General features: G+C 39.4%; 1 protein-coding gene across 15 annotated transcripts in view; it reads right to left on the minus strand.

Annotated features, from left to right (window-relative positions):
* Nucleotides 1-578: 578 nt before the first annotated feature.
* Nucleotides 579-22,943, minus strand: part of ATP2B4 (ATPase plasma membrane Ca2+ transporting 4) — a 197,221-nt gene continuing 174,856 nt past the window's right edge. For 9 of the 15 annotated variants that reach the window (XM_072997341.2, XM_072997344.2, XM_072997343.2 and 6 more), the window contains one exon: nt 5,695-11,101. In XM_072997341.2, the coding sequence (XP_072853442.1) occupies nt 10,796-11,101 (306 nt within the window). In that variant the 3' untranslated portion in view covers nt 5,695-10,795. Of the gene's footprint in view, nt 11,102-18,801; nt 18,992-22,943 lie in introns of all 15 variants that reach the window. The other 6 variants (XM_078391945.1, XM_078391943.1, XM_078391941.1 and 3 more) reach the window with 2 other exon arrangements.

A 22,943-nucleotide genomic window follows, 5' to 3' on the forward strand; every position in this document is an offset into this window, starting at 1 on the left:
GGAGTAAGTAAAGGGTGGCCCTACACAACTCTCAGTTTTCATTGCAATTATTTAGGCTAACCAATAGTGATTATGGGTTCAGTCCAACAGATTTTTAAATGGTGATGAGATGGAGATTTGTCAGATATATTTGCGGCGGGTGGGTTTCCTGCTTTGACTGGGAGTTGGACTTGATGAACATTTGGGTGCCGTTTCAGGTCTACAGTTCGATAGAATATGCGGAGGAGCAAACCCTTTATCTACCTCTAGGACTGCCAGATATCTTTGGAGAGTTACTCCCATCAACCCCTCCCCACTGGTGACAGTTGCTGGGAGTTGTAGTCTAACACAATATAGTGTATTAATAGCTGTGCAACTCTTGAGTTACAGATAGTAAGATTTGTACATTAACAAAAGACCAGAAAGGAAGCGACACTCCACAAAATTGGCCCACAGGTATCCACCTCTTCAGGACCATGTGATTCAAGCACAAGATCAAACCACATAAACACATACTTCTGACTCCTTTACATCTTAAATCTCATCGACTTGCCAACATCTAGAGAACAAAAACATATCAGTAAGCAAGAAACATGGGCCACATTTTTGTATCTTTTTATTTACAATTAGATTTTTAAAAAATGCTTGCCCATGGACAACAGATACCTGCACAAGTTCAGTCTGGATTTGTCAGCGACACACTGTGGAGGACCATATGACAGCAACAGACATACAGACAGAGGCAGTAAACACTTGGCACTGATATCTATTGAGGCTTTGCTTGGTTGACACTTCCACGTTTTAAATTATTGTTTTTGCCACAGTGAGGCAGTGATCTGCTGGGTTCAATTTCTGTTTTAACCAGCAAAGTATCTTGAACCAATGTCATTTTCAAAATAAAGCAAAATTAAATTAAATTAAAAAAAATCTACACCACATATGACTTTATGTGATGCAGGCTGAGATGCCAGTGGGCTCATTTAGGTAATAGCAAGGCCCGAAAGTAGCTAATCAACTAGCCAAAGAAGGACTAAAGATTATGTCATGTCTTTCAAAAGGGAAGACATTGATTACTCAGCATTAAATTTTTAAGCAGACAATGGAAAAGTGTTATGAATGTCAGCAGTTCTTTCCATTTTGACATTTGGATGGTAGATCTACTGAAATGAATAGAACTTGTCACAATAGTCCCATTTCTTTCATTTGATCTACCGTACTCTAGGACTTGTAACAGTCACGTGGCACCTTTAAGCTTAGCAAGGATATTTCCTTAAAAATATGACTGTTCGGATTGAACCCATTGATTGGGATTCCCTCTTGCTGACTGTTAAGATATCTCTTGGAGTGACTTATGAATAGAAGATTCCCTCTCCTATTATCCTTCCTTACCTTACATTTCCTCTATTCCTACCAGAAGTAAAGCCTCAAGTGTTCAGAAATCTGTTTTCCACAATAGATATCATCTGGGGTTGGTTCTAGGGAAAGTTAGCATGTGAGTTTGTCTTAATCCTTCTGATTTCTCCCTATTTACTATACCAGTATGAAATACTTTTATTTTTTTTTAAATAATAAAAGAATGATCCATTTCTCAAGAACTACTAAGGTCCTCAGAGCAGGGCTGTATCTCACAGGAAACTTACATGCCAATCCCATTTAATGCAAATGATATCTGTCAAACACTTTGGGTCGATAGCTTTGCCACTGTAGGAAAACATTAACTTGCATGAGATCTACAGAACTGTATTAACAGTCTATACTGAACAGAGCCTGGATCAACTAGTTACAAATGTGTTGCGCAATGATTAATGGAGCAAGGCACTCTTTTCACATTTTTTAAAAAACTAAGTTTTATAAATGCAAGGGCCATGTGGTGTCTCTACTCAGGTGTCTTTTGTCGTACTGGTCAGTGGATTCCAGCATTCTGATGAGATTTTAAATAAATAAATACTGTAGTAAATAAATGTCCTAGTAAGGAGAAAGCAGTTACTGATTATTTTTGAAAAGTAATATTTTAGATCTGACCACTATGTAACCTGGCTTTGAATTTCTAAAGGGGTCTCATCTCAAATTTTATGCCCAAGTTTGGCTATTGCCAGTTGGTTTCATTATTGTGTGTGACACATGGGGCTCGTCAAATAATGCATTGTCATGTACACAGTGTAGAACTGCCATGTATGCCCATTAATGGTCGGATGGCTTCAGATGGATAACACCTCTGGTGTCTGAACTTCAAAATCCTAAGAGGTGCCATCACCATAGTGTCACTTTTAAAATAAATGCATGTAATATCTCAAGGGGATCTTAGCATATTCCCGTCTATCCATGTGATAGAGCTAACTGTGCCAATATGCCCTTCCCAAGTATGGTTCGAAGTCTCCAATGTATTTCACTGCCACTCCTGGTTCAAGTCAAGACACAGCAGCTACAAAAATGTGAGAATCATCAATTCTACAAGGGACAGAACCATGAGATTAGGCAGTGGTGGGCTGGTTGAAAGGCACACAAAAAGAGGCAGCATTTGCATCTACCAGATTATGGCACAAGAGGAGCACAGGACACACACTTAACAAGAACTACAGAGCACAGAGGCCACAGAGATTAGACAATGCTCCTGTGAACTGTAATTTGGCATTTTTCTACACAGCAGTATAGCAAAGACAGGAAAATGCTCATCTACGCTGCACATTAGAGTAACCTCAGTTTCTTTAAAAAACTATCTTTCTTGTCATTTCTGAAAGCAAAGGTGATGGTTGTGTGGCTTACATAACCATCCCAGGATTCCTTACACATGCAATGTTAAAAAGAATTTTGTGTGAAATTTTAACAGCCCTTTGGAGACTCCACAGGACTGTGCTTCTCCCACCATCATCCGAGGAGTTTGAAAGACTCAAATAAGATGCATCGCACTGCTAGTTTTTCAGGAACAATGAAAACTCTTATTATTGTATACACTTACTGACATGGGTCAATTTGTTTCAGCATTACATCAGCCCGATTCAAATGGCAACTTGGGTGTACAGAAAGCACTTGTGCAAGATTCTGTGGGGCTCAAGGTATTTAAAGCAGTGGTTGGAATCCCCCCCCAAGCCTACAGCTCCCATCTCTCATCCATCATAGTATACAGAATACCTGCAGAATCACAGGTAGAGGTGTGGAGATTGGTATTTTTTGGACTACAACTCCCAACATTCTTAAGATAGAAAAACTGTTGTGGAATTCTGGAAGCTGTCACCTAAAAACATTTACCTGCACACCTCTTAGCTAAACAGGAGGCTGCCTTAAAGAAACATATTTTCTATGGACTTCGGAAACCAGAGCACATAAAGGACTACTCAGGGTTTTCTCTCTCATTGCCGGCCACCAGTCATCACACAACTGGGTGCTCAGTTACTTCCTTTGCCAGAGGAGACTGAGAATCATGATGCCCAGCAGACAGTGGAGGTTGGCTTAATTACACAATTGCCAACGTATGCTGCATGGGACTGGTAGGATTCTGGACAATTTTTAAGCAGTTTCATTAAAGAATATACAATATCTTCTTCTACCAAAGACTGGACATCATATCCATCCCGACTTTGGATGCTATGATAAAACAAAACTGCTGGATAGCTCAGTGGTTAAGGTCCCTGGCTGTGGAGCCAGAGGTTGGGAGTAGAGATGGGGGCATTTTTATACGGATATTCCCGCACAGGTGAAAAGAACGAGGGTCTGGCCCCATGAGGCCAGAATGTCCCCTCATGATTTCACCGCTGATGTGAGCTTGTCAGACCCTCCTATAGTGCCACTGTCTGCAATCGATTACCCAGTCCTGGCAGGAGATGGGATGACAAGCCTCTCTTCTAGGTTGGAGAGTGCCTAATCCATTGTTGAGAACAGTGCGATAGGAAGCCTCCACAGAGGCAGCGACAGCGGCGAAATAATGAGTGGACCCTCGTTATTTCCACCTGTGCAGGGATATTCATATATGAATACCCCCATCTCTAGTTGGGAGTTTGATTCCCCACTAATCTTCCTTGACAGGTTTTGGACTCAATTATCCACAGGGTTCCTTCCAGCTCCATAGTTTTCAAATACTATGTCTCTAACTGTTTTCACAGCTTCTTCAACCAATGTAATTTTCTTATCCCTGAATTTCTTTTCCTGTTTATTTTATTGTGAATGCAGCAATCTGTACTCTGTTCTAGCTTTTGTATATCTTATGGATTTTCCTATTCGTTTGGAGAATCTTCCCTTCCATTGGATGCTTCTCCTTACATTCAGAATTTTTTCCTCACTTACCTCTCTTCCAAGGGGCACAGCAGCACAACACAGACTAGATTCTTGAAAAGGCATCTGATAAATTATATACTGCCACATTGCTATTTTCAAATATTGAACTGATGTACACAGTGGCTAAACAAATTCCAGATTTAGCTACACTGTTGAATCACAATCAATGTCTCATCAAATTCTGCTGTGATGAACTGCAATATCAAACCATTCTCTCATACTGAGTAAGAGACTATGATCAAGGACAAGACCAAATTCTTCCTATTGAAGATATTTGATTACAGAATTACGGTTTTCACAAAAAGGAAATTCCCAAAACACATTCCTATTTGGTGAATTATGTGGGTTACTTCAGACAATTCACTTTTAACAGTTACTTCACCAAAGCTGAGGAAGACATGTGTCTATTTTATACACTTGTGCATCATGAAAACACGGTGAGATAGTGTGAAAATATATTGAGACCATATGAATCTCCAAAGCACCTTTTAATCACACTGTGTGCATATTTTTTTAAAAAATAAATAAATCACATCTCATGTTCTGCCAGACGTAGAGTTTCCTCAGTCCCTACCACATTTGCAATTTTGCTGACTAACCCAAGACAAGAAGGGGACATGCTAGCCCTGCCCCCAACTGGTGGTGCTTTCCTGGCATGAGAAGCAGCAAATTTGAAGAGAGGTTCTTGCTCATGTGTACAGGCTCATCTCTTCACATTTTTTTCTTTTCTGTGTAGGAAGGCCACAACTGAAGCAGGCGGGGCTACCACCCATTCCTTCCTGTTTTATTGCCTAAAATGCTAAGTAATACCTCAATAATATGTTCTAATAGTGCTCAGATAAAAAATACATGAACCAGTTTTTCAGTACTAGATCTTGCAGGCCTGGCAAAATCAGAGTTAATTTCAGGTAACAATTAACTTATATATTTGTGCTTACCCACTGGTATTTGTTTCTCTAAAGCTAATTTAAAGTGATAGAAAAAAAACCCCTAAGAATTATTTTCAGCTGAACACGACCAAGGCCTTAGGCTGCCAGCATTTGCTCATGTTGCTTCTCCAGTTTTGTGAGTCTAAGATTTTAAATATCCACTTAATTTTTTTAAGCACTCACCACACTGCCTTTCCTCCATTGATTCAAGTTATTTCTCTTTACGTCGGCATGCATCTTTAGCACTGGCTAGTATTTAATAGCATCTTTTGGGCCTTGCTCAGAGATGGCAGAAGTGATACAGAAAGCTTTGTGCAGCTACTATGCACACTGCTCTTTCAATTTTTTTAAATAAAAAATTCAAATTAAGTTTGCTTTAAAAAAACCCCAAATTCAGCATAATTTTCACAATATAATTTTGTTCCAAGCTTGACTTTGAGATCCACCCTTCCTCTCAGCTTCAGTAGATGATCAGTGACTTCATAAACTAGTGGGACACATATTGAAGACAGCACGGTTACAAGCGGGCACAATTTATTCTCTCAACACACTCGCGCATTGTTTCTGCTCAACAGCCCAAAAAAAGAAAAAGAAAAAAAGAACAAAAGATTCATTAGTTCAAAACAGTATCCCTTTCCCTTACTGTTGCACCTTTTAAAAATTGGCTTGATTTCCCCATTTTTTTTTCCACTGGGAGTATTACGTACGCTTGGAGTTTCAAACGTTCTGACAAGAGGTTTGTCAAGAATTGTCCAAAACCTGTCCCCCTTCTTGCACCTCCCCCAAACAAAGGAAATCTTCCAAAGAACCATATAAATACATGCAAAACATTGTACACAGAGATTAAATAATATCAAAATGCAATTACAGATCAGGTGCACTTTTAAGCAGACTCTAGAATATGGCAAACACACCAGGGGTACATATTGCTTTGAAACCACCATTTTTTTAAAATGTCATGCATACCACATAATATTCAGTCTTTTGACTTTTTTCTTTTTTTATACAAAAATACCAGTGTGTATTATACTAGTTACTGGGGGGAAAAAAAGGGAAAAACCTAAGTTCTTATATGCATGCTTCTTTAGAAAAGCTTTTAAATCAAATAAATATACATACAACAATTCATTTTAATACTGTATATATATTTATTTATAGGTAGGAAAAAAGTGAACAAATAATTTTAGCCATGAGGTGACAAAACAGCATATGAATTTGCAGATAGGGTCCTTTGCTATTAGGCAGTAGCAATGCTGCCATCACAAAGCACAACCAAAACAGTATGAATCAATAGCAGGAGGGTAGCTATATTGGCTGTGATGTAAAAGTGAAGCTATCCTAAAGGCATCATGGATAAGAGAGAGAACGTCTTCTTTGTGGTACAGTTTGGTTGCCCTTCATCCATCAAGGCACTCTGCTAAATGAAAAGAGACCTTGATTGTTGACCTCCACACTCAATGGGAAGAGTAGAAGGCTGATCATGAAAGACTTCCATTTGAAACATTTGGAAGCTGCCAACCTTCCACTTTCTCTTTAAAGCTGTGGCTCTTGTTACATTTGCCTCCATTAGAACTATCTGCTTCATTCTCACCAAAAGCCAACATGGGCCTGAAAATTTCTTCCCAGGAAGAATGCCATGGAACAGACACAAATTCTCTAAGACTTTTTTTGAAATATGAGCCAGTGATTTGGCATCAGTGAAGGTCTTCAATGGACTTAGGTTCAGCCCACTCCCAGTGGGAATCTGTGCTGGTCTCTGTGACAAGAAGGACGTGAAATTACACACAGGAATTTCTATTCCTATTCTAACAGTACCACTTTGCATGGCTGTGGCATGCAGTTCTGTTTGTCACTACCCATGGCTAAAATTACAGTTTGATTTCTTTTCCTCCTGAAATGTTCTAAAATTTAAACAAGTTTCTCAAAACTTATTGCACAAAATGTTTGAAAAATTAAGTCAGATCCCTGTGCAACTTAATAAAAAGAACCAATTACATAATTCTAATGCCTAGAAATGGATATTCTTCATTGCACATGAAAGTGATGTAATGTCTTTGGTACCAGTCTGCCAATTTATTTAACAAAATGAATAAATCCCTACTATTAAGAATTGGATGCAAAATCATATCAGGGATGGTTTTCTTAAAAAAAACAACAGCAAAGCATTCCAAGGCAAAGTAACACATATCACAGGATATTATCTCATTTCCTCTATGGCATGGCACAAACTTTTAACTATTTCCCTCTCCCATGACCATGCTTATTCACTGCAAAGTTCATTCCATCCCCTAGTGTTTCGGAGAAATTACAATCTGTTCCCACCCAACAAAGGAAGACCACACATATGAGAGTGCTTCTCTGTGTGGATCTCCTGACTTGGATGTTATGTAAATGCACACAAAAAGATGCTGCATGGGGGGCAACCCCATTTGCATCCTGTACTTGGAAGGGAGACAAGTGTGTGCTGATCTCAGCTGGACCGGGTTTATTTATCTCTCCCCCCCCCTCCAATGATGGCTGATGCAGTCAACTTTTTGAAAGTGCTGTTCAACTGTCTGGTGAGATGGAGAGTAAGGGGACTTAAATGAAAGGAAGTTCACCTTTTTCTCTCCATCCCCGGCACAGGTGATCACAACCATCAACAGAACTTGACAAGCTTGGCTATTTATTTGGCGAGTGTGTGCAACACATGAATCCAGAGATCAAGGCTCACACATTTTATCCACAGCACTCCATTTTAGCCATGTGTTTTATAGCGTCATAATAACTTAAGCCAGTCAACTGCTGCTAGTTTTATCATAGAAACAAAAAATAGAAAAAGAAAATCCCCAACCCTATTTTACATTTTTTAAAAAATGTATGCACAATAAACACTTATACTTTAAGCAAACCAGCCATGTCAACATAATTTATATAAAAAACATTTCTGTATAACACAACTGACTTTAGTACAAAGATGGCTGTTCAGAGAAAGGAAGCTGACTGGAGTCTCACCAATCACTGTTTCAACTGCCAGCCATGTGACTACATTCCACTGCAGTTACATAACTCACAGCTCTGTTTCCTTTAAACAAAATACATATGGCTGACTTAAAAATATTTGTTTCTGATCTAAAGAAAACTATATATTTTTTGCATAATATTTATATAATTATTTCCCTCCCCCCCCCAACCTCACTGAGGAAGTTAGACAAACCAAAAAGAGGGGAAATGGACTAAAATGTAGGTCAGACCCCCTCACTGCAACCTGACCATTACAGGCAGTTTTCTTTACTTCTTCTGCCAAAACATGTTTGAGGTAATAAAGAAATATCAAACATTTTTTTAAAAAAAATTGGTGTGCCCCTCCCCAATTTATAAATATTTATGCAAACTCCTAACTCCATCACTTTGTTTTTGCAAGTATTTAAAATAGAACAATTATAATTGAAACAATGTAATCTTTACAACAGAAATGAACAATTTTCTTTTTCTTCTTAACCTTGTAGGTCACATAGCAAGCAATGACAATTTCCCTCCTTATAATTCCTCTTGATGTGTACAGTTCAAGTGAAAGGAATGAAATGAACTTATCTGGAAGGAAAGCAAGGGGGGGGCAGGGGATGGTATGATATCCTATTGGCAATTAAGATGGCCAATGATTGGTGCTCCCACACACCCTTGATACTGGCAGGCGGCTGAGGCCCGAATTCAAGTCCTCTTTATGCTAGCGTTGGAATAAAAGACCTGCTAAGAAGGCATTTTCATCAGCCTGCCTTGAACGCATTACGAAATCAAGTGACCAGTCTACAAAGTGAATGGGGTTTTCAACTGAAAAGAGAAATCAAAACACTTCATTTAATTTTTTGTTGGTTTAAGGAACACTTATCTCTTGGCAAAGAACCGGGCTCCTGTGTGGCAGGCGGTGCTTTGGGCAGTGCTTAGGCAAGGCACAGGAATTTCTGCTGTGCGTTTTTCAGAAGGAAATTGGGGGGAAAGAGGCCACTAGCAAAGAAAAGTGGTGTACATATTTGAAAATTGGGAGGGTGGCCGGATGACAAAGCTTTCAATACAGCTACTAGCAACTAGGCTTCTTTGTATTGCTTCTGGGCAATACTTTCCAAGCCAAGCATCCTGTCATTAAACAAGGATTTTGAGAGCCACTCAAGAGTTCATGCCAAGTTTCAAGAGCCATTCTGCCTCTGTATCACAACTGAGGATCCCAACACTTCTCTTGCGGCACAAATGGCCATCACTCACGTATGCTCAATCCACGGCTATGAACTTCAAGGTACAATTTGGTCATCTTAATACTAGGAAATACGCAACAAGATGGGGCTGTCTCAGTCTCTGTTCAGCACAAGAACCAAATTACTTTTGTCAGCACCACTTTGGAACAGATGAGTGGCAACAGTTGTTTTGGGAAGAGAAGGAGGCCCGTTTAGGGAAGGCACTCCTAATAATGCGAAATGTAGAGAAGCTTTATTGGTGCACCTCAGCTCTTAGTAATTAAGATGCTTTGTGCAACAACCAACACAACACACAGAGCTCACTTTTAAATGCATTTTGCACTCAAGTGTCTGCACTCAAGACTCCTCTTCATTACATTTTCACTCTTCCACATGCAAAACACAGGGAATTTTACAGGAAATGATAGGGTATTAATAATGTTGGCCTGGCTGTATTGTTTTATATCTTGCACTCTTCAAAGAGGCGGTCCCTTCCCCCATAACAACTCTTCTGAAAACATGGCAGCAACTATAATTTGAACTTATGCCACACTCTTCCTTTGGACGAGGCTGAGATGCCTACAACACCAAAGACTTACTCACCTGGTAGTCAAAATGGCAAAACTGAAATCATATAATTATATATAATTTATGTAAACATAGGACACCTCACATCCCTCACCTAATAGAGACTTCCAAAGCAATTTTCTCTTAATTTATATTCAGCTCCTTTTCATCAAAAGTTATGTACCACCTAACTTCATTTACGCAGCAAAATGTCATATCTCCTTGTTGTTTGGCCTTATTCCATCATTTAAAAAGCATTTAAAGATGTCGAATCACCCAGAATCTGCTGTGGGTGATACCACTATTTAAACAGTGAAATACATAAGGAGAAAAATGATAAAAATCAGGTTCCCCACCCCTAACCCCATGGAAGACTGGGTTCTTTTATATCTAGGACCTGGTTCAGGTTCCCCTTCAACTCTACTTCTCCCCAAGGATATACTGAATTCTGATTTGCAAGTAAAAACACCAGCTATCCCCACACAACAGCATGAATAGATATTGTATGCACACCTTTTAGAGAGAGGCTGAACCATGTAGCTTTGGGCATACATATTCAATGACAGAAAAGTTACTATTACAGATATTTGCAACCCAGCTCAAGAAAAAGATGCATCAAACTGATGGTTTCTCTCTTGAGGGAGCCACCTCCACCAAATATTGTATGAAAGAAAAATTTTGTGGTTCCTGCATCTATCTAATCATACAAGGGATGTGTGTGTGTTGGGGGGGAGGAGGAGGAAATAGGCATACTACCCATGAAGTGAATGCATTATGTGGTCAGATGATGGTGCTTATGTTGCATGAGGTGAGGGAAAGAGGAGAAAGATCAAAGTTCAGAGTTCAAACTGATGTTTCCAAGCTGTGTAAAGGGCTTTCTAGCTCTGGAATGTTATCCTCAGCTATACTGCTGTCCACTGCATTGTTGTTTTTGGTGAGGGGTGAGGACTCGCCTAGGCTCTCCTCACTTCGCTCATTTAGTTCTTCAGCTTCCAGGTCTTCATCGGTGCCATCTAGGAATGGTGTCTGAGGCTCATCTTCCTCCAGGATGAACTCGGGGTGAGTCATGAAGTTATGAATGGAGCTTCTGGATTCGGGTTTCTCGAGGCCTTCATATAAGGAGCTACGGAACGCATTCACCACTTTGATCTGTGCCGAAGAGGAACGTGGATAAAACAAAGAAAGAAAGAAGCAAAACACAAAAGTGAGTGTTGTCCAAAAGGAGAATTTAAAGATTTTAGGAGGAGGAAGAGTGAAACAAGTATAACAACAATGACAAAAAACAACAAAAGGCAACAGTAGCGGCAGTAACAGTAAACTAAAATCTATGTAAAAAGAGGACCTATGGACCAGAACATGGTCAAAGGTCAGACACTATGCATGTGATGGGGTAACCAACAACGAGGAGATTTCGGGAGCTGCAAGAAAAGACATGTAACATTTCTTAGGCAACAGCTTTGAAAAACATGGACATTCAAAGCATAACTGTTCTTAACTCGTGCATCTCCATGTTTAACAGCAACAACAATACTCAAATGAAACAGCTCTGAGCAGTGACTTAAGATATACAGTATACACTTGCAAAGTATGCTTTGCTTCAAGTTCAAATTAGGGTGGGAGGTGACAGTGTCAGTTTTTAATTTTCCAATCTATAAAGATGGAATTTGCTGAATGTGTCACACACAAAAATAGCTGAGAGCGTGTATTGAAGCAAACTGAAGCAAAATGCCAAAAGTGCTAAATATACTGGTGAACATGCAGGAGTAAACAGAACAGGAATTGCATTGAAGTATTGAAACTCTGGATATACCTTAGAGACATTGTGTTCGGAAGTTTGACTGCATTTTCCAATCATGTTTGCTCATTTCTGATCTTATTCAACAAGTATGCTCAGCAGTCATGGCCTGTCAGTGCTTGTGGCAGAACTAGGGAATTCATAATCTACCCTCTAGTTTTATGCAGCCCAATAAGCCGTGCAACAAGGAAAGAGACCCATTTTTATCCCACCTCTCTTTTCTAGCATTCAGTTGTTCCCCACTAACCACAACAAACTGGATTCTGACTGAAATCCCACAAGAGATCTGAAAGCTCTCCAGTGAGAGAGGCTGGGCTGGCTCCTCCCTGGCTATCCTTTTGCCAGCAAGCAAAAAACATTTTATTCAGACAGATTTTTGGCAACTGACCTTTGTTACTGCAGAAGATTTTAACTGAATAGGTTCTGTATTTTTCTTTTGCTGGCATTAAAAAAGTTTCAAAAGTTTTTAATGCTTGTATACATGTTATGTTTTAATTGTAATGGTAATATTTAACTGTGAGTCACCTTCCATCCCATCTATGCAAGATATAAATTGAATAAACAAGTAAATCAGTATGTAGCCACTTGTGCAATTAGGGGTGAGGTGGAATCTCTAATGAAATTAGAAATGGAGTCTTGATTTACAAAAAAACAAAAAACAGAGTTTAGCAAAGTTACTTGGATTAGAACACTGGGGGGAAAACAGAATGCAGCTTAAACTTAATTGCTAGTGAAATATCAAAGTTCTGCACCCCTTTGGTTATTATGAATTCAGACATAAGGAAATTTTTATTATTTCAGACCCTCAAACCAATCACAGTTTCCTCGGTCATATAGGTAAAATGCAAATCACATTTCCAGAACAAAGAGGCATTGTGGACACTGGGGTTGAGACATCTTCGCTTGACAGGATGAAGTATATTTCTGTAAAAGTCACATTCTTCCACAAAAAGCAACACAACATGTATGAAAGTGTGATGGTCTGAGCTTGCAAACTTAATAATACACAAATTAAATATAGATAGTTAAATTAGCAGTCCACTGAAAATTGTATGCAATCCACAAAAAAACATGCCACATGATAAAATAAAACAATGCAATTCGTATTTTATGCAGAAATGGCCCAAAAGTGTTTTAAAAGGGGAAAAAATCTAATGAAAATGTGATCCAAATGGCAACCTTGGCAATCATAAGGAAAAATTTTCCACTCCTTCCCACTTTAAATTATTATTATTATTTTGGAACTTCAAACGTGCTGTTGGTAATACTCCAGGTGTCCTCACAAATTATCTGGACCAAGCTTCCAATTCTTGCCTCAGGGTCTCTAATCACAGAAATCATTCACACTTGGGAGGGAGGACCCCATGCATAGCACTAGGAATGGCTTGCAGTAGCTTACTTAATTTTTGTACTATACGTATAAACGAACACACTGATTTACTGATAGGTCTCCTGATTATTCTAAAAGAGGCACAATCTCCATCTTGTTGAAAAGGTGTTGTGAGCTACAGCGGTATGATGGGACTTACACAATGGCTAGAATTAGATGATTGCTGGATGCATTCTCTGCTGAAATACCCACTGCTTTTCCCTTCTGCAAAGTGCTGTGGAGAAGTGGCAGTTTCCAATGGAGATACAGGAGTGGAAGGATAAAGATATTCCACAGCCTACTCCACGGTTTCTTTCTGTAACTTCTGTGGTTCACCAGCCAAGATTAAAAAAAAGGTGTTTGTGACAAAGCTGCAAGGCTGGAACCCTGACTAGGGCAATGTGATTGCAATGGGACAGAAAACCTATGGGTGTGGGTGTGGGTGTTGAGGGAGATTAAGCACCTGCCTTCCACATGGCCAGCTCCACTGCACATTGCCCTTTCATAAAGATTAAGCAGGGGCCAGGATTTCTTCAGACAAGGATGCAAAGATACGGGAATGCATTGAAAGGTTTAACAGAACCAAGATGTTCCTAAATCTCAGTTTATCTCAGCACAATTTGAGGGGGAGGGAATGGCTGTGGGGTAGGGGGCATAAGCTTTATCATATACTACATACCCATCTAAGCACAGAATTACTATCTTAAAGAAAATTGGAAGGTGAAGCAGCATCCTAAACTTTATATGTATTGCCTATTCTGGTCCTTAGATAAATACAGAAATAGCATCCCATGACATCAGGAGGGAGAAGAACTTGCAGAAACTAAAGTTAAATCCTCTCTGTTGGGGTGGGCAATCTCTGGTTCCACATACTGTATGCTGTTGGATTTCAACTCCAATCGCCACTAGCCAGGAAGAAAGAGGGACAATGAGAAATACAATCAAACAAATCACTTCCCCAACCCCAATTCTATATTTACTCAAACTAATTCTTTCACTTCCCTTCATCCCTTCCTCCATCACTCTTTCCTGTGCAACTGGGCCTAAAATCACTATGGGAGATAAAGGACCAATGAGGCTATTTAATAGTAGAGCAAATTGGTTACTGACTGCTGTTTTGAAGATGATGGCTTCCAGATAAACTGCACTTTTTGCTCTGTCAAATCTGGATGACTTATTTTAAGAGCACAAGAAATGTCTTGCTGAATCAGATGTAGCCCAGAATTCAGTCTCCAACAGCCAGTTGCCTTTGGAAACTGTGGTGTGATACATGTCTCCTTCGGATTGTTCTTAGGCTCTGCTAACCAGAGGCCCCCTTTCAGCTATCACGAATAACACTTTCTGGTAGTCACATTGCCCAAAATTTGCTGAATCTTTTTTTTTTAAAAGAAAGTCATCTAAGTCAGTCTTATCATCTCTTCAGGCAATGGTCAATTCTCTAATCAATCCGACTAAATGATCTGAATTTTGGCACTTTAAGGCAGAAAAATGGGCACCTGCAGTGTTCAGATCGCAAACCTACATTGTATCTTAGCTGTATTTTCTCCTTTTGTTCTCCCTTTGACCAAAGACACCTTCATGAACAGAACAGTGGGTTTTTCCCCCCATGCCCAGTTAATTACTAGACTATAGGGATGTTCTGCAAGTTTATTTGATTCATAAACTTCTGGATAGCTCAGTAGTGTAAGTCTATGGCTGCAAAGCCATAAGTTGGGAATTCCCCACTGCGCCTCCTTGACAGGGGTTGGACTCAATGATCCACAAGGTCTCTTCCAGCTCTGCAGATCTAAGATTATTATATAATTATTATAAACACTTAATCATCTTTAACCTATGCTGCTACGTTTCTCTTTGGAATTATATAATATCCTCCAGATACAATGCAATGACCTCCACCTTGAATGGAAAACTATCCAGTTCTTGTTCCACTGACACGTCTATAGCTCCTGAGCTGCTACTTTGCCCAAGTCCTTTTCCTTCTGCACAAGAAAAGTAGTGAAAAGCACACACTACTTACCTTTAAGAATAGTAGCTATCATCTGAAAATGGAAAGAGCATGCCTTCATGTCCGATTTAACAAGCAGAATTATACTACTGGATGTCTCCCCTCCCTCAGCACAAACATGTTTGTTAATAGACAAGAAAGCATCTGTTTTCCATTTTCAGAGGGGAAAAGGGTCTTTTAAAAAGTGGCTTTTTCTGGCCTTATCCTGGTGGCCACAACAACATCTGGGACCTTATTTATATTTATTTATTTATTAAACTTATACCCCGCCCCTCTAGACCTTAGGGAAATGAAGTGCAAAAAAAAAAAAAAAAAAAAAAAAAAAAAAAAAAGAAGAGGGAGGGAGGGCAGATGCAGCCTGTAAGCGATGTGTTGCTTACCCTTAGACAACTACTCTTGGTATTTGGCTGAAAGATCTTATCTAGCCATCACAAAATTAGGCTAAAGTGAATGCACTTTCAAATGCAACACACTAGCCCAACTCGAAAAATGCACTAGAATTTCCAGAGATTTGGAAATGATGACATGTGGATGATTGAACTAGGCACAAACCTTGGCACATATTTAGAAGCCGTGCTCCCTCAATTGGTAAATGAAGTCTATTTGTCACTGCACATGCTTTTCTCCATGGAAAACAAACAGTGCCACCTTCATTGATAATCAGTATAGGCCATCAAGTCAATCTTGACTTACAGTAGCACTCCCAAGGTTTTCTGGGTATAAAGTACTCAGAAACTGTTTACTAGTCCCTCCTCCTGGTGGTGCACTAGGATCATGTATGTTGCCAGGCTACACACCTCAGTCCCATGAGCTTCAGGTGATCTCAACTGATCTCCCTCCTGGGAGGCATGGGGGATTTGAACGTCTGGCCACTGGCTCCACAGCTAAGTTACTTCAATTTACTGAGCTACCACCAGCTCTGCCATCTGCTTTATCCATTTTGATATATCAAGGAGCAGCACCACACCAAATACAGGATATTTAGAGCTGCTTCAATGCTACCTGGAAAACTGCATCGTTGGCTCAAATTGCTGAGTCATCCAGAGCCAGTATCTTGAGGCTATCCATTTCCGTATTTCCAGTGCATTTCCCCTCACATTAAGAAGACATTTTGAGAACAATTTGCCTCTTTAAAATGAGTTGAGAAAATAAAGAAATAATCATAAAGTTGGCTTTACTAAGCAAAATAATAAATGAAACAGAAATACATCCTGAGCTTCCTCCTTTTCTCATCAATCAGCCTTCATAAACAGCATTTGGCTTAGTGAGAGATTGTTTTCTGTTTTTGAACTTCTTTTATTTATTTGTAGACCTTTCCACCAAGTATTAAGAAAGAGGAGAGACAGATTGTCAGAGAGGTAGCTTTAAAGAGTAGTACAGATGAAGTAAGAAATTGCCCAGGCAGTCCAAAAAGGCACAAGCACAGTTATTATAGAATGGGAAACCATGCGACCCACTCAAATAAGCTACTTTCTTCTTTTCTTCTTTCTATCCAACCACCTCAATTAGATAAAACAAATAATACTTATGTGTACCATGAAAAAATTATCATTTGCTTCTTTAGGTGAATGCAATGCACAAAACTCTTTCTAAAGCACTATTGCATTGATCGCCTGGCAGAGGAATAAATGTATATCACTGCAGAAAGTATGCAGAGTATACAAAAATCAGAACACCAATATTACTTAATTGCAAATTGTAATTAGAAAATGATCTTCTTTGCAACATTGGTAAAAAAAATAGAGGTTAAAACAAACGAATATGTAAACAAATGATGAAACAAATAACTAAATATATGCTGAACACCATCAAATAACTTCTTAACTTGCTAAAAAAAATAACTGGAAAAATGAATGACCTGCATTTCTGAATGCAGCTTGCATTTAAAAAAAAAAGAGACATACATGTAGCTTCTTTTTTTCTGAAGAAAAAAGATGGTATAATAAAACACATAACTGAACACCGCATGCTTGCAGAAATACAACATTTTGTCTTCAGTAAAGTGAGAATATTCTGTAAGATTTATCTGAAATTATTATTAAAAACCAATGTCTAAACTAACGCTACCTCCATGAAATGATTGAAAAATGACACAAAGTTTTGTAAAGATCCACTTTGCTAACCTAAAAACTGCTGACGTCACACAGTGGTATTTATGCAGCTATGCCACACACCCAAGGTTGACCTTTTGGCCCATCAGGCCAATCTGAACCAACTTCCAGAAGCCCTGACTGTTGGCCATGGTTGGTTGGAATTTTTAGGAGTTATGCCTAAAACAAATAGAGAACCAAATGGTTGAATGCAAGGTGCCAGTTTTAGTTAAATGCAATTTTTACTAATTTGTAGCTCAGTGTAGATTATGACAGCTTTTTCCAGATCTCTTCTGCTTAACAACCTGTACACTGTTTTTTTATATAACACTAACACCACTCATTTGTTATATCCGAGATGCTTGAATAACAGGGGAGCTAAACTATGACACATTGAAGTGCTCAAGGATTCATTACTACAAGCTGTCTCTCTATTTTACCCAGTACTAACAGTATAGATTACAATGGCTGAAATTCTTCTGTGCAGTTACACAAATGGCATAATTTTTGGAAGCAAATTGCTGTAAATTAGGAATTTTCCATAGACATTGCCTGTTGCATATTGAGTCACACAACTCAACATACAAAAGATAGGATCTACAGAAATATCTTAACTTCTATCAATTTGCCTCAAAAAACTACACCATGTGCAACTGCAAAACAGGATTTCAGCCTATGGTATTAATATCATTGTATTAACATTTTACAGAAAATACTAATATTTGCCATTAAACATGCAAGCTCCTGAAACTGTGGGATCATTTGCTGATCTCAGTAATAAGAGGCACTGACATAGGTTTTGAAGTGTTTTCTGAAAATGTTATTTTAACAGCCTAACATGTTATTTATCCAAAGGATGGTTACTGCCAATTAAACAGAAATGTAGAGGATTAGAACTCTAGCTTTCCAGAGTCCTTCTAGAGGGAAAGTTATACTCTCCCATTATGGCTAGAACAGTGTGCAAATAATTACAACTAATTTCTTGTTAAACTAGTCTATTCTGAATTAACATTCCCTCTTATTTTCTGGAGCGCTGGGTGAGAACCTCACCCCATGTGCATGGGGTTCTGACTGCAACCGGAAGCAAATAAGTGGCAATACTGCCTAGGCTGCATGGCGTTGATGCAGAGCTGCATGATCGCACATCCATGCAGCTTAGAGGGAATGCTGCTCTGAACTGAAGCATATTCCATCTTCTGTATTCAGTTGTGACCACTGACTCTTCCCCCTTTCTCCATCCTTCCCTTAAGAAAACCATCAGTAATATTTTGTGCCTCAGTGAAAATATGGGAATATTCAGTCCTGCAAGAAGACAAACAAGTTGGACTAGAGAAGGAACAACGAAAAAGCCAGAAAAAAAATTAAAACAAAGTTAAAGATTCAAGAACACTAAAAAATAAAAATAATGAAAAAATTGTATATACACACAGAGTTGCTTTTTCCAACACTTCCTCCCAATTTTCAAGATAAGAAACCATGAATCAAGTTATGGGTTAAAAGAAAAGGGAAAGAGAACAAGTTTGGTTAGCTCTGTGCAAGTGCCCTTTGGTGGTTATTAGGAAGTCATGCATTGAATAGACTATCACTCACTGCCCGCAGGAGGAGATGCAGCAGCAGCAGCAGCAGAAGTGGTGGGAGTGGAATTGACGGAGGAAAGAGCTACATGGGTTGGGCTAGAAACATTTTTTACATCGTGGTGTTGGCTCACGATGGAAGGCTGTCTCCTGAGGGCTCCCTGTAAAGAGGAGGCGCCGGTCTGGAATGTGTAAACTACGTCCATCTGCAAAGAATCAGAGAGTGAGATAGCTTTGTCCCACAATCAAGAGGAAAAAAAGGAAGTAGGAGAGTGGAAGGGGAGGCTGGGCAGACAAAAGATACAGATACAAACAATCAGTAACAAAAGTAGAAGGTGAAAGGGAAGAGGGAAAACCCAGTACTCCCCACCAACAGTTTCAGCAGTTAATCCAAAGGTAGAACTATTAAGCAAAGCGGCACTAGCCTTTTCTCTTCTGTTCTCCCATTTATTCCTGTGTTGGCAACAGATGCAGTATGTTAAGTTTCGGCCACATGTTAAATGTAAATGCATGGAACAAAACCTTTTAAACCTCTTATTTCTTATTTCAAAGCAGCATAAAGATGGGGACACTGTTCTAGAGAAACAACAGTGAGAAGAGAGGTGCTTAACTCCTACATTAACTTCTCTGTTGTTTTGAACGTAATGTTTGAAAGCAGCTCTGAAAATCTTTCTACGCTCATGTGGGTATGATACAAATGTTGCTTGAGTTATATCATGTACGTTTGCCTATAAGGTGTTGACAGACCATAAGGTTATAAGTGTGTTGGATGAAATAGCAGGTGGTTAGAACCCGATTTTAAAAAAGTATGCTGCAAATGCAGTGGGGAGACAGGAAATGTGCACTTAAGTGAATCTTTGAGTGACCTCAAAAGGCAGCTTGTACAAGTAGAAGCTTTAGTGAGGTAAGAAGTGTTCCCAACTGTTTAGAATTAAGTGCAACAGCAGCTTGTGATTATACCCCAAAGCAAAAGACACAACAGCATGCAGAAGTATTATGATCGCAGACAGTATCTGCTTTACTGCCCCGATTTGGTACAAAGCAGGCACAGAAAAGCAGGTATTACTGGCACAACCCTTCCTCCTTCTCTAGCTGCTGGCAAGTCATTCCAGATCTGCTGGAAAGGTCTCTTGTTAGGAAAAGAAAAGCTGAGGCTACCCTATCTGGATACAGACTCTTTCTGTAGTTCTATCATGCAAGCAGTAAAAAAATAAAGTGAAATAAAATTCCACCGAGTTCCTGAAGGAAGATAGATATTGAATACTCTGGAAATCTCTAGTTCCAAGAGATTTAATTTCTGGCTTCAACACTGTTTGATCTGCATGTGACAATTCTGTCACACAGAAGAAAAAACCCCAAACAAATGAACACTAACAATCACCAAGACATCTCACATTTTCAGTGTTTGTGGTTGCAGGCAGGGCTCTTTGTTCAGTGAGCATGCAAAGGCTCCATCAGTTTGGTTGTTCTCTCATACACTGGGCATGGCCAACTCTTCCTCCTTTTCCTATTGGCTTGAAATTAGTCTTTTGAGTCACAGTAATTTTAGACACACCACACTATGTCTTTTTGTACCTACCATTCTCTGTGTCTGGAATACAACATGATGCCAGATCTCTCTCCCTCCAAATGTTTCACACAGCAGCGTTTCCAAGTGATGCACAATGTTGACTGTGAGGGGATGCATATGAACCTCAGAACCCACAAGCTACCTCAAAGGCATGTTGCAGGCAGTGACTGACATGCAAGAGTGACCCTGTACAGGTGATGTAAGATGGTACCAGAACTTCACGAACTATGTTTCAGATTGCACGCCCAAACACAGCCTCTGAAGGAGGTTCATAGTCTTCATTTCTATCCTCTATATTTGACACATGGCACTTTTTTTTTCTTTTTCACCATGCACTGTACAAGGATCCAGTCTCAAGGCGGCCCTGATTACAACTCCCACACATAAGAGACAGCTTGTGTTCAGAGGAGGCTTGAAGGCATTCATCCTATATGATTTCTTCACCTTTTGGGCCTTGTTTTGTGTCAAAGAGGCAAGCACATGAACTAAAACAATGGCAAATTTCTACTGATGTTTTCCTTATACAATTAAAAGGCAAGGAGAAGAGAGTCTTGAGTTAGCATTAGCAGAAGAATACCATCTCACAAAGCTCTGTGATCCTGCATCTTCCTTCTATTCTCCGCTTACAGTTTAGCATCTCCATTAATTTCTCCTTGTTGCTAGGACACACAACACACTGTTTTTAAACAGTATAAATCCAGCCTTCCCCAACCCGGTCCCCTCCAAGAGGGCTGGACCACGATTCCCATTATTACTCAACCAGCATGCACAAATGTCATGCTGATTAGAGATGGTGGGAAATGCAGTCTGACACACCTGAAGGTCACCTGAAGGTCAAGGCTGACGCAGTCTTTGCAAGACTTCTGGCAAACAATAGCATGAAAATGGTCATTAGTATATCTTCTTCTTGAATCTGAGGGAATGGGAAGAAGAGCTGATGATGTTGGACTGCAACTATGGGATACCACAGCCTTAAACAGCTCTCAAAGCATCTGAGAGGAAGTCTGTGGCCCTCTACAAGTCAGGTCTGTATAAAGACTAGTATCACCCTGTTCCACTGTGCCCACATTCTCTCTTTTCTTCTGCGGGGACTTCAGTTTCAAAACACTGAATGAATACACTAGTTAGCAAAAATGTCTATAATTTGCTTATACAAAAATCCTTGCAGGCCCTAGCCAGAAAAATAACAGTAATAGTTATCACGGAACAACCATATGCTGCCAGAGGTTAGGAGTTCCCTGCAGCAAACTTTAATCACTAAACTCAGGTGGCTGAGAATGAAAAAGGAAAGATAGAACAGCTTGGGATATATGAAGGAAGTACCTGAATCTCAGCAAATCTGCCTAGACTGTCAGATTGGCTGCAGATAATCTGCTCATGAGCCTGCTGTAAGAGCTATTAGGTTGGAAGGCATATAAAACTGCTTTCTCTGTGATGACTTCATTCTTATGGAATAGTTTGCAATAGGGTGTATGCTGTCCTCTCTTCTTATTTTTTAGGTTTTAAAGACTTGTGATATTCTATTCTGCTTTTAAATGAATGGATGCCCATTTAAATTTTATAAATTGAAGATTTTATCATTGTTATATGAAGCTTGATATACGTTACCTCACAGCTGGACAGGCATCATAAGACGCTCAAAACTGGAACACCGAGCCCTCAAATCATTTTACGATGCTCTAGTTTGGCTTGTGCCATTTAGAATTCCTACAGCACAGCATCCTTACAGGACACCACAAAATGGAAGAACAAGCCCCCACCCTAACCTGACAAATATTCTTATATTTTCAAAGGAAAAAAACAAACCTGAGGAAGCAAGAGGCCTGGTGGTAGCAGTTCTTGTGTCACATATAGATCTGTGTTTAACAATCAGCCAGTAACTGTTAATAAGATAAAAACTGACCTGTTGCTGATGTAATCTTAGCTAACTATGAAAATGCAGCTAATTTTATGTCAGAGAAATCACTAGCTTGATGTAAACTGAACAGTCAAGGAATTTGGTTCAAGTCATCAGATTTGTGCAAACAAGCAACTGCAAGCTTGCCAGGTCACCAGTAGTTGCCAAAACCAGTTTTATTACCTATAAAGCAAAAGGTTATGTAACTTGTAAAATGAGCATGTGACTTTGTGACACTATTGGATACATGTATGCTTCTTGTACACTCAACGCCCTATAAGAAAGGGTTAAAATGTGCACCATCTTCATCTGGATTCTTGAAGTTGAATAAACTGAATTTACATCTGCCACTTGTAACCTATGCTTGCCTAGTCTATCTCTGTGTGTATGTCCATGAGGAGGAGGTTGTCAGCTTTGCTGGCTGACCAGCCCCACTACCTGCAAGGTACACACTACCTTCCACTTTCTACCAGTTCATTCTTCCTTTTTGTGGTGTCCTAAAAAAGGAACAGCCTAATTCAAGTTCATTTTCAAAGCCTGTGACAAGAGGGACAAAGATTCATATAAAAAGCACAGGCAAAGCAACGAGGATTATCTTTCTTGGAGTTTTCAGGATCTGGAAATAAACCTAAGAAATTCCATGCACAGAATGAAAAAAGAAGGTCTAGATTTGTTTGGAAACTAGGATTGT

The sequence above is a fragment of the Pogona vitticeps genome, chromosome 4 (assembly GCF_051106095.1).
Source record: "Pogona vitticeps strain Pit_001003342236 chromosome 4, PviZW2.1, whole genome shotgun sequence".
In the NCBI taxonomy this organism is placed as follows: domain Eukaryota; kingdom Metazoa; phylum Chordata; class Lepidosauria; order Squamata; family Agamidae; genus Pogona; species Pogona vitticeps.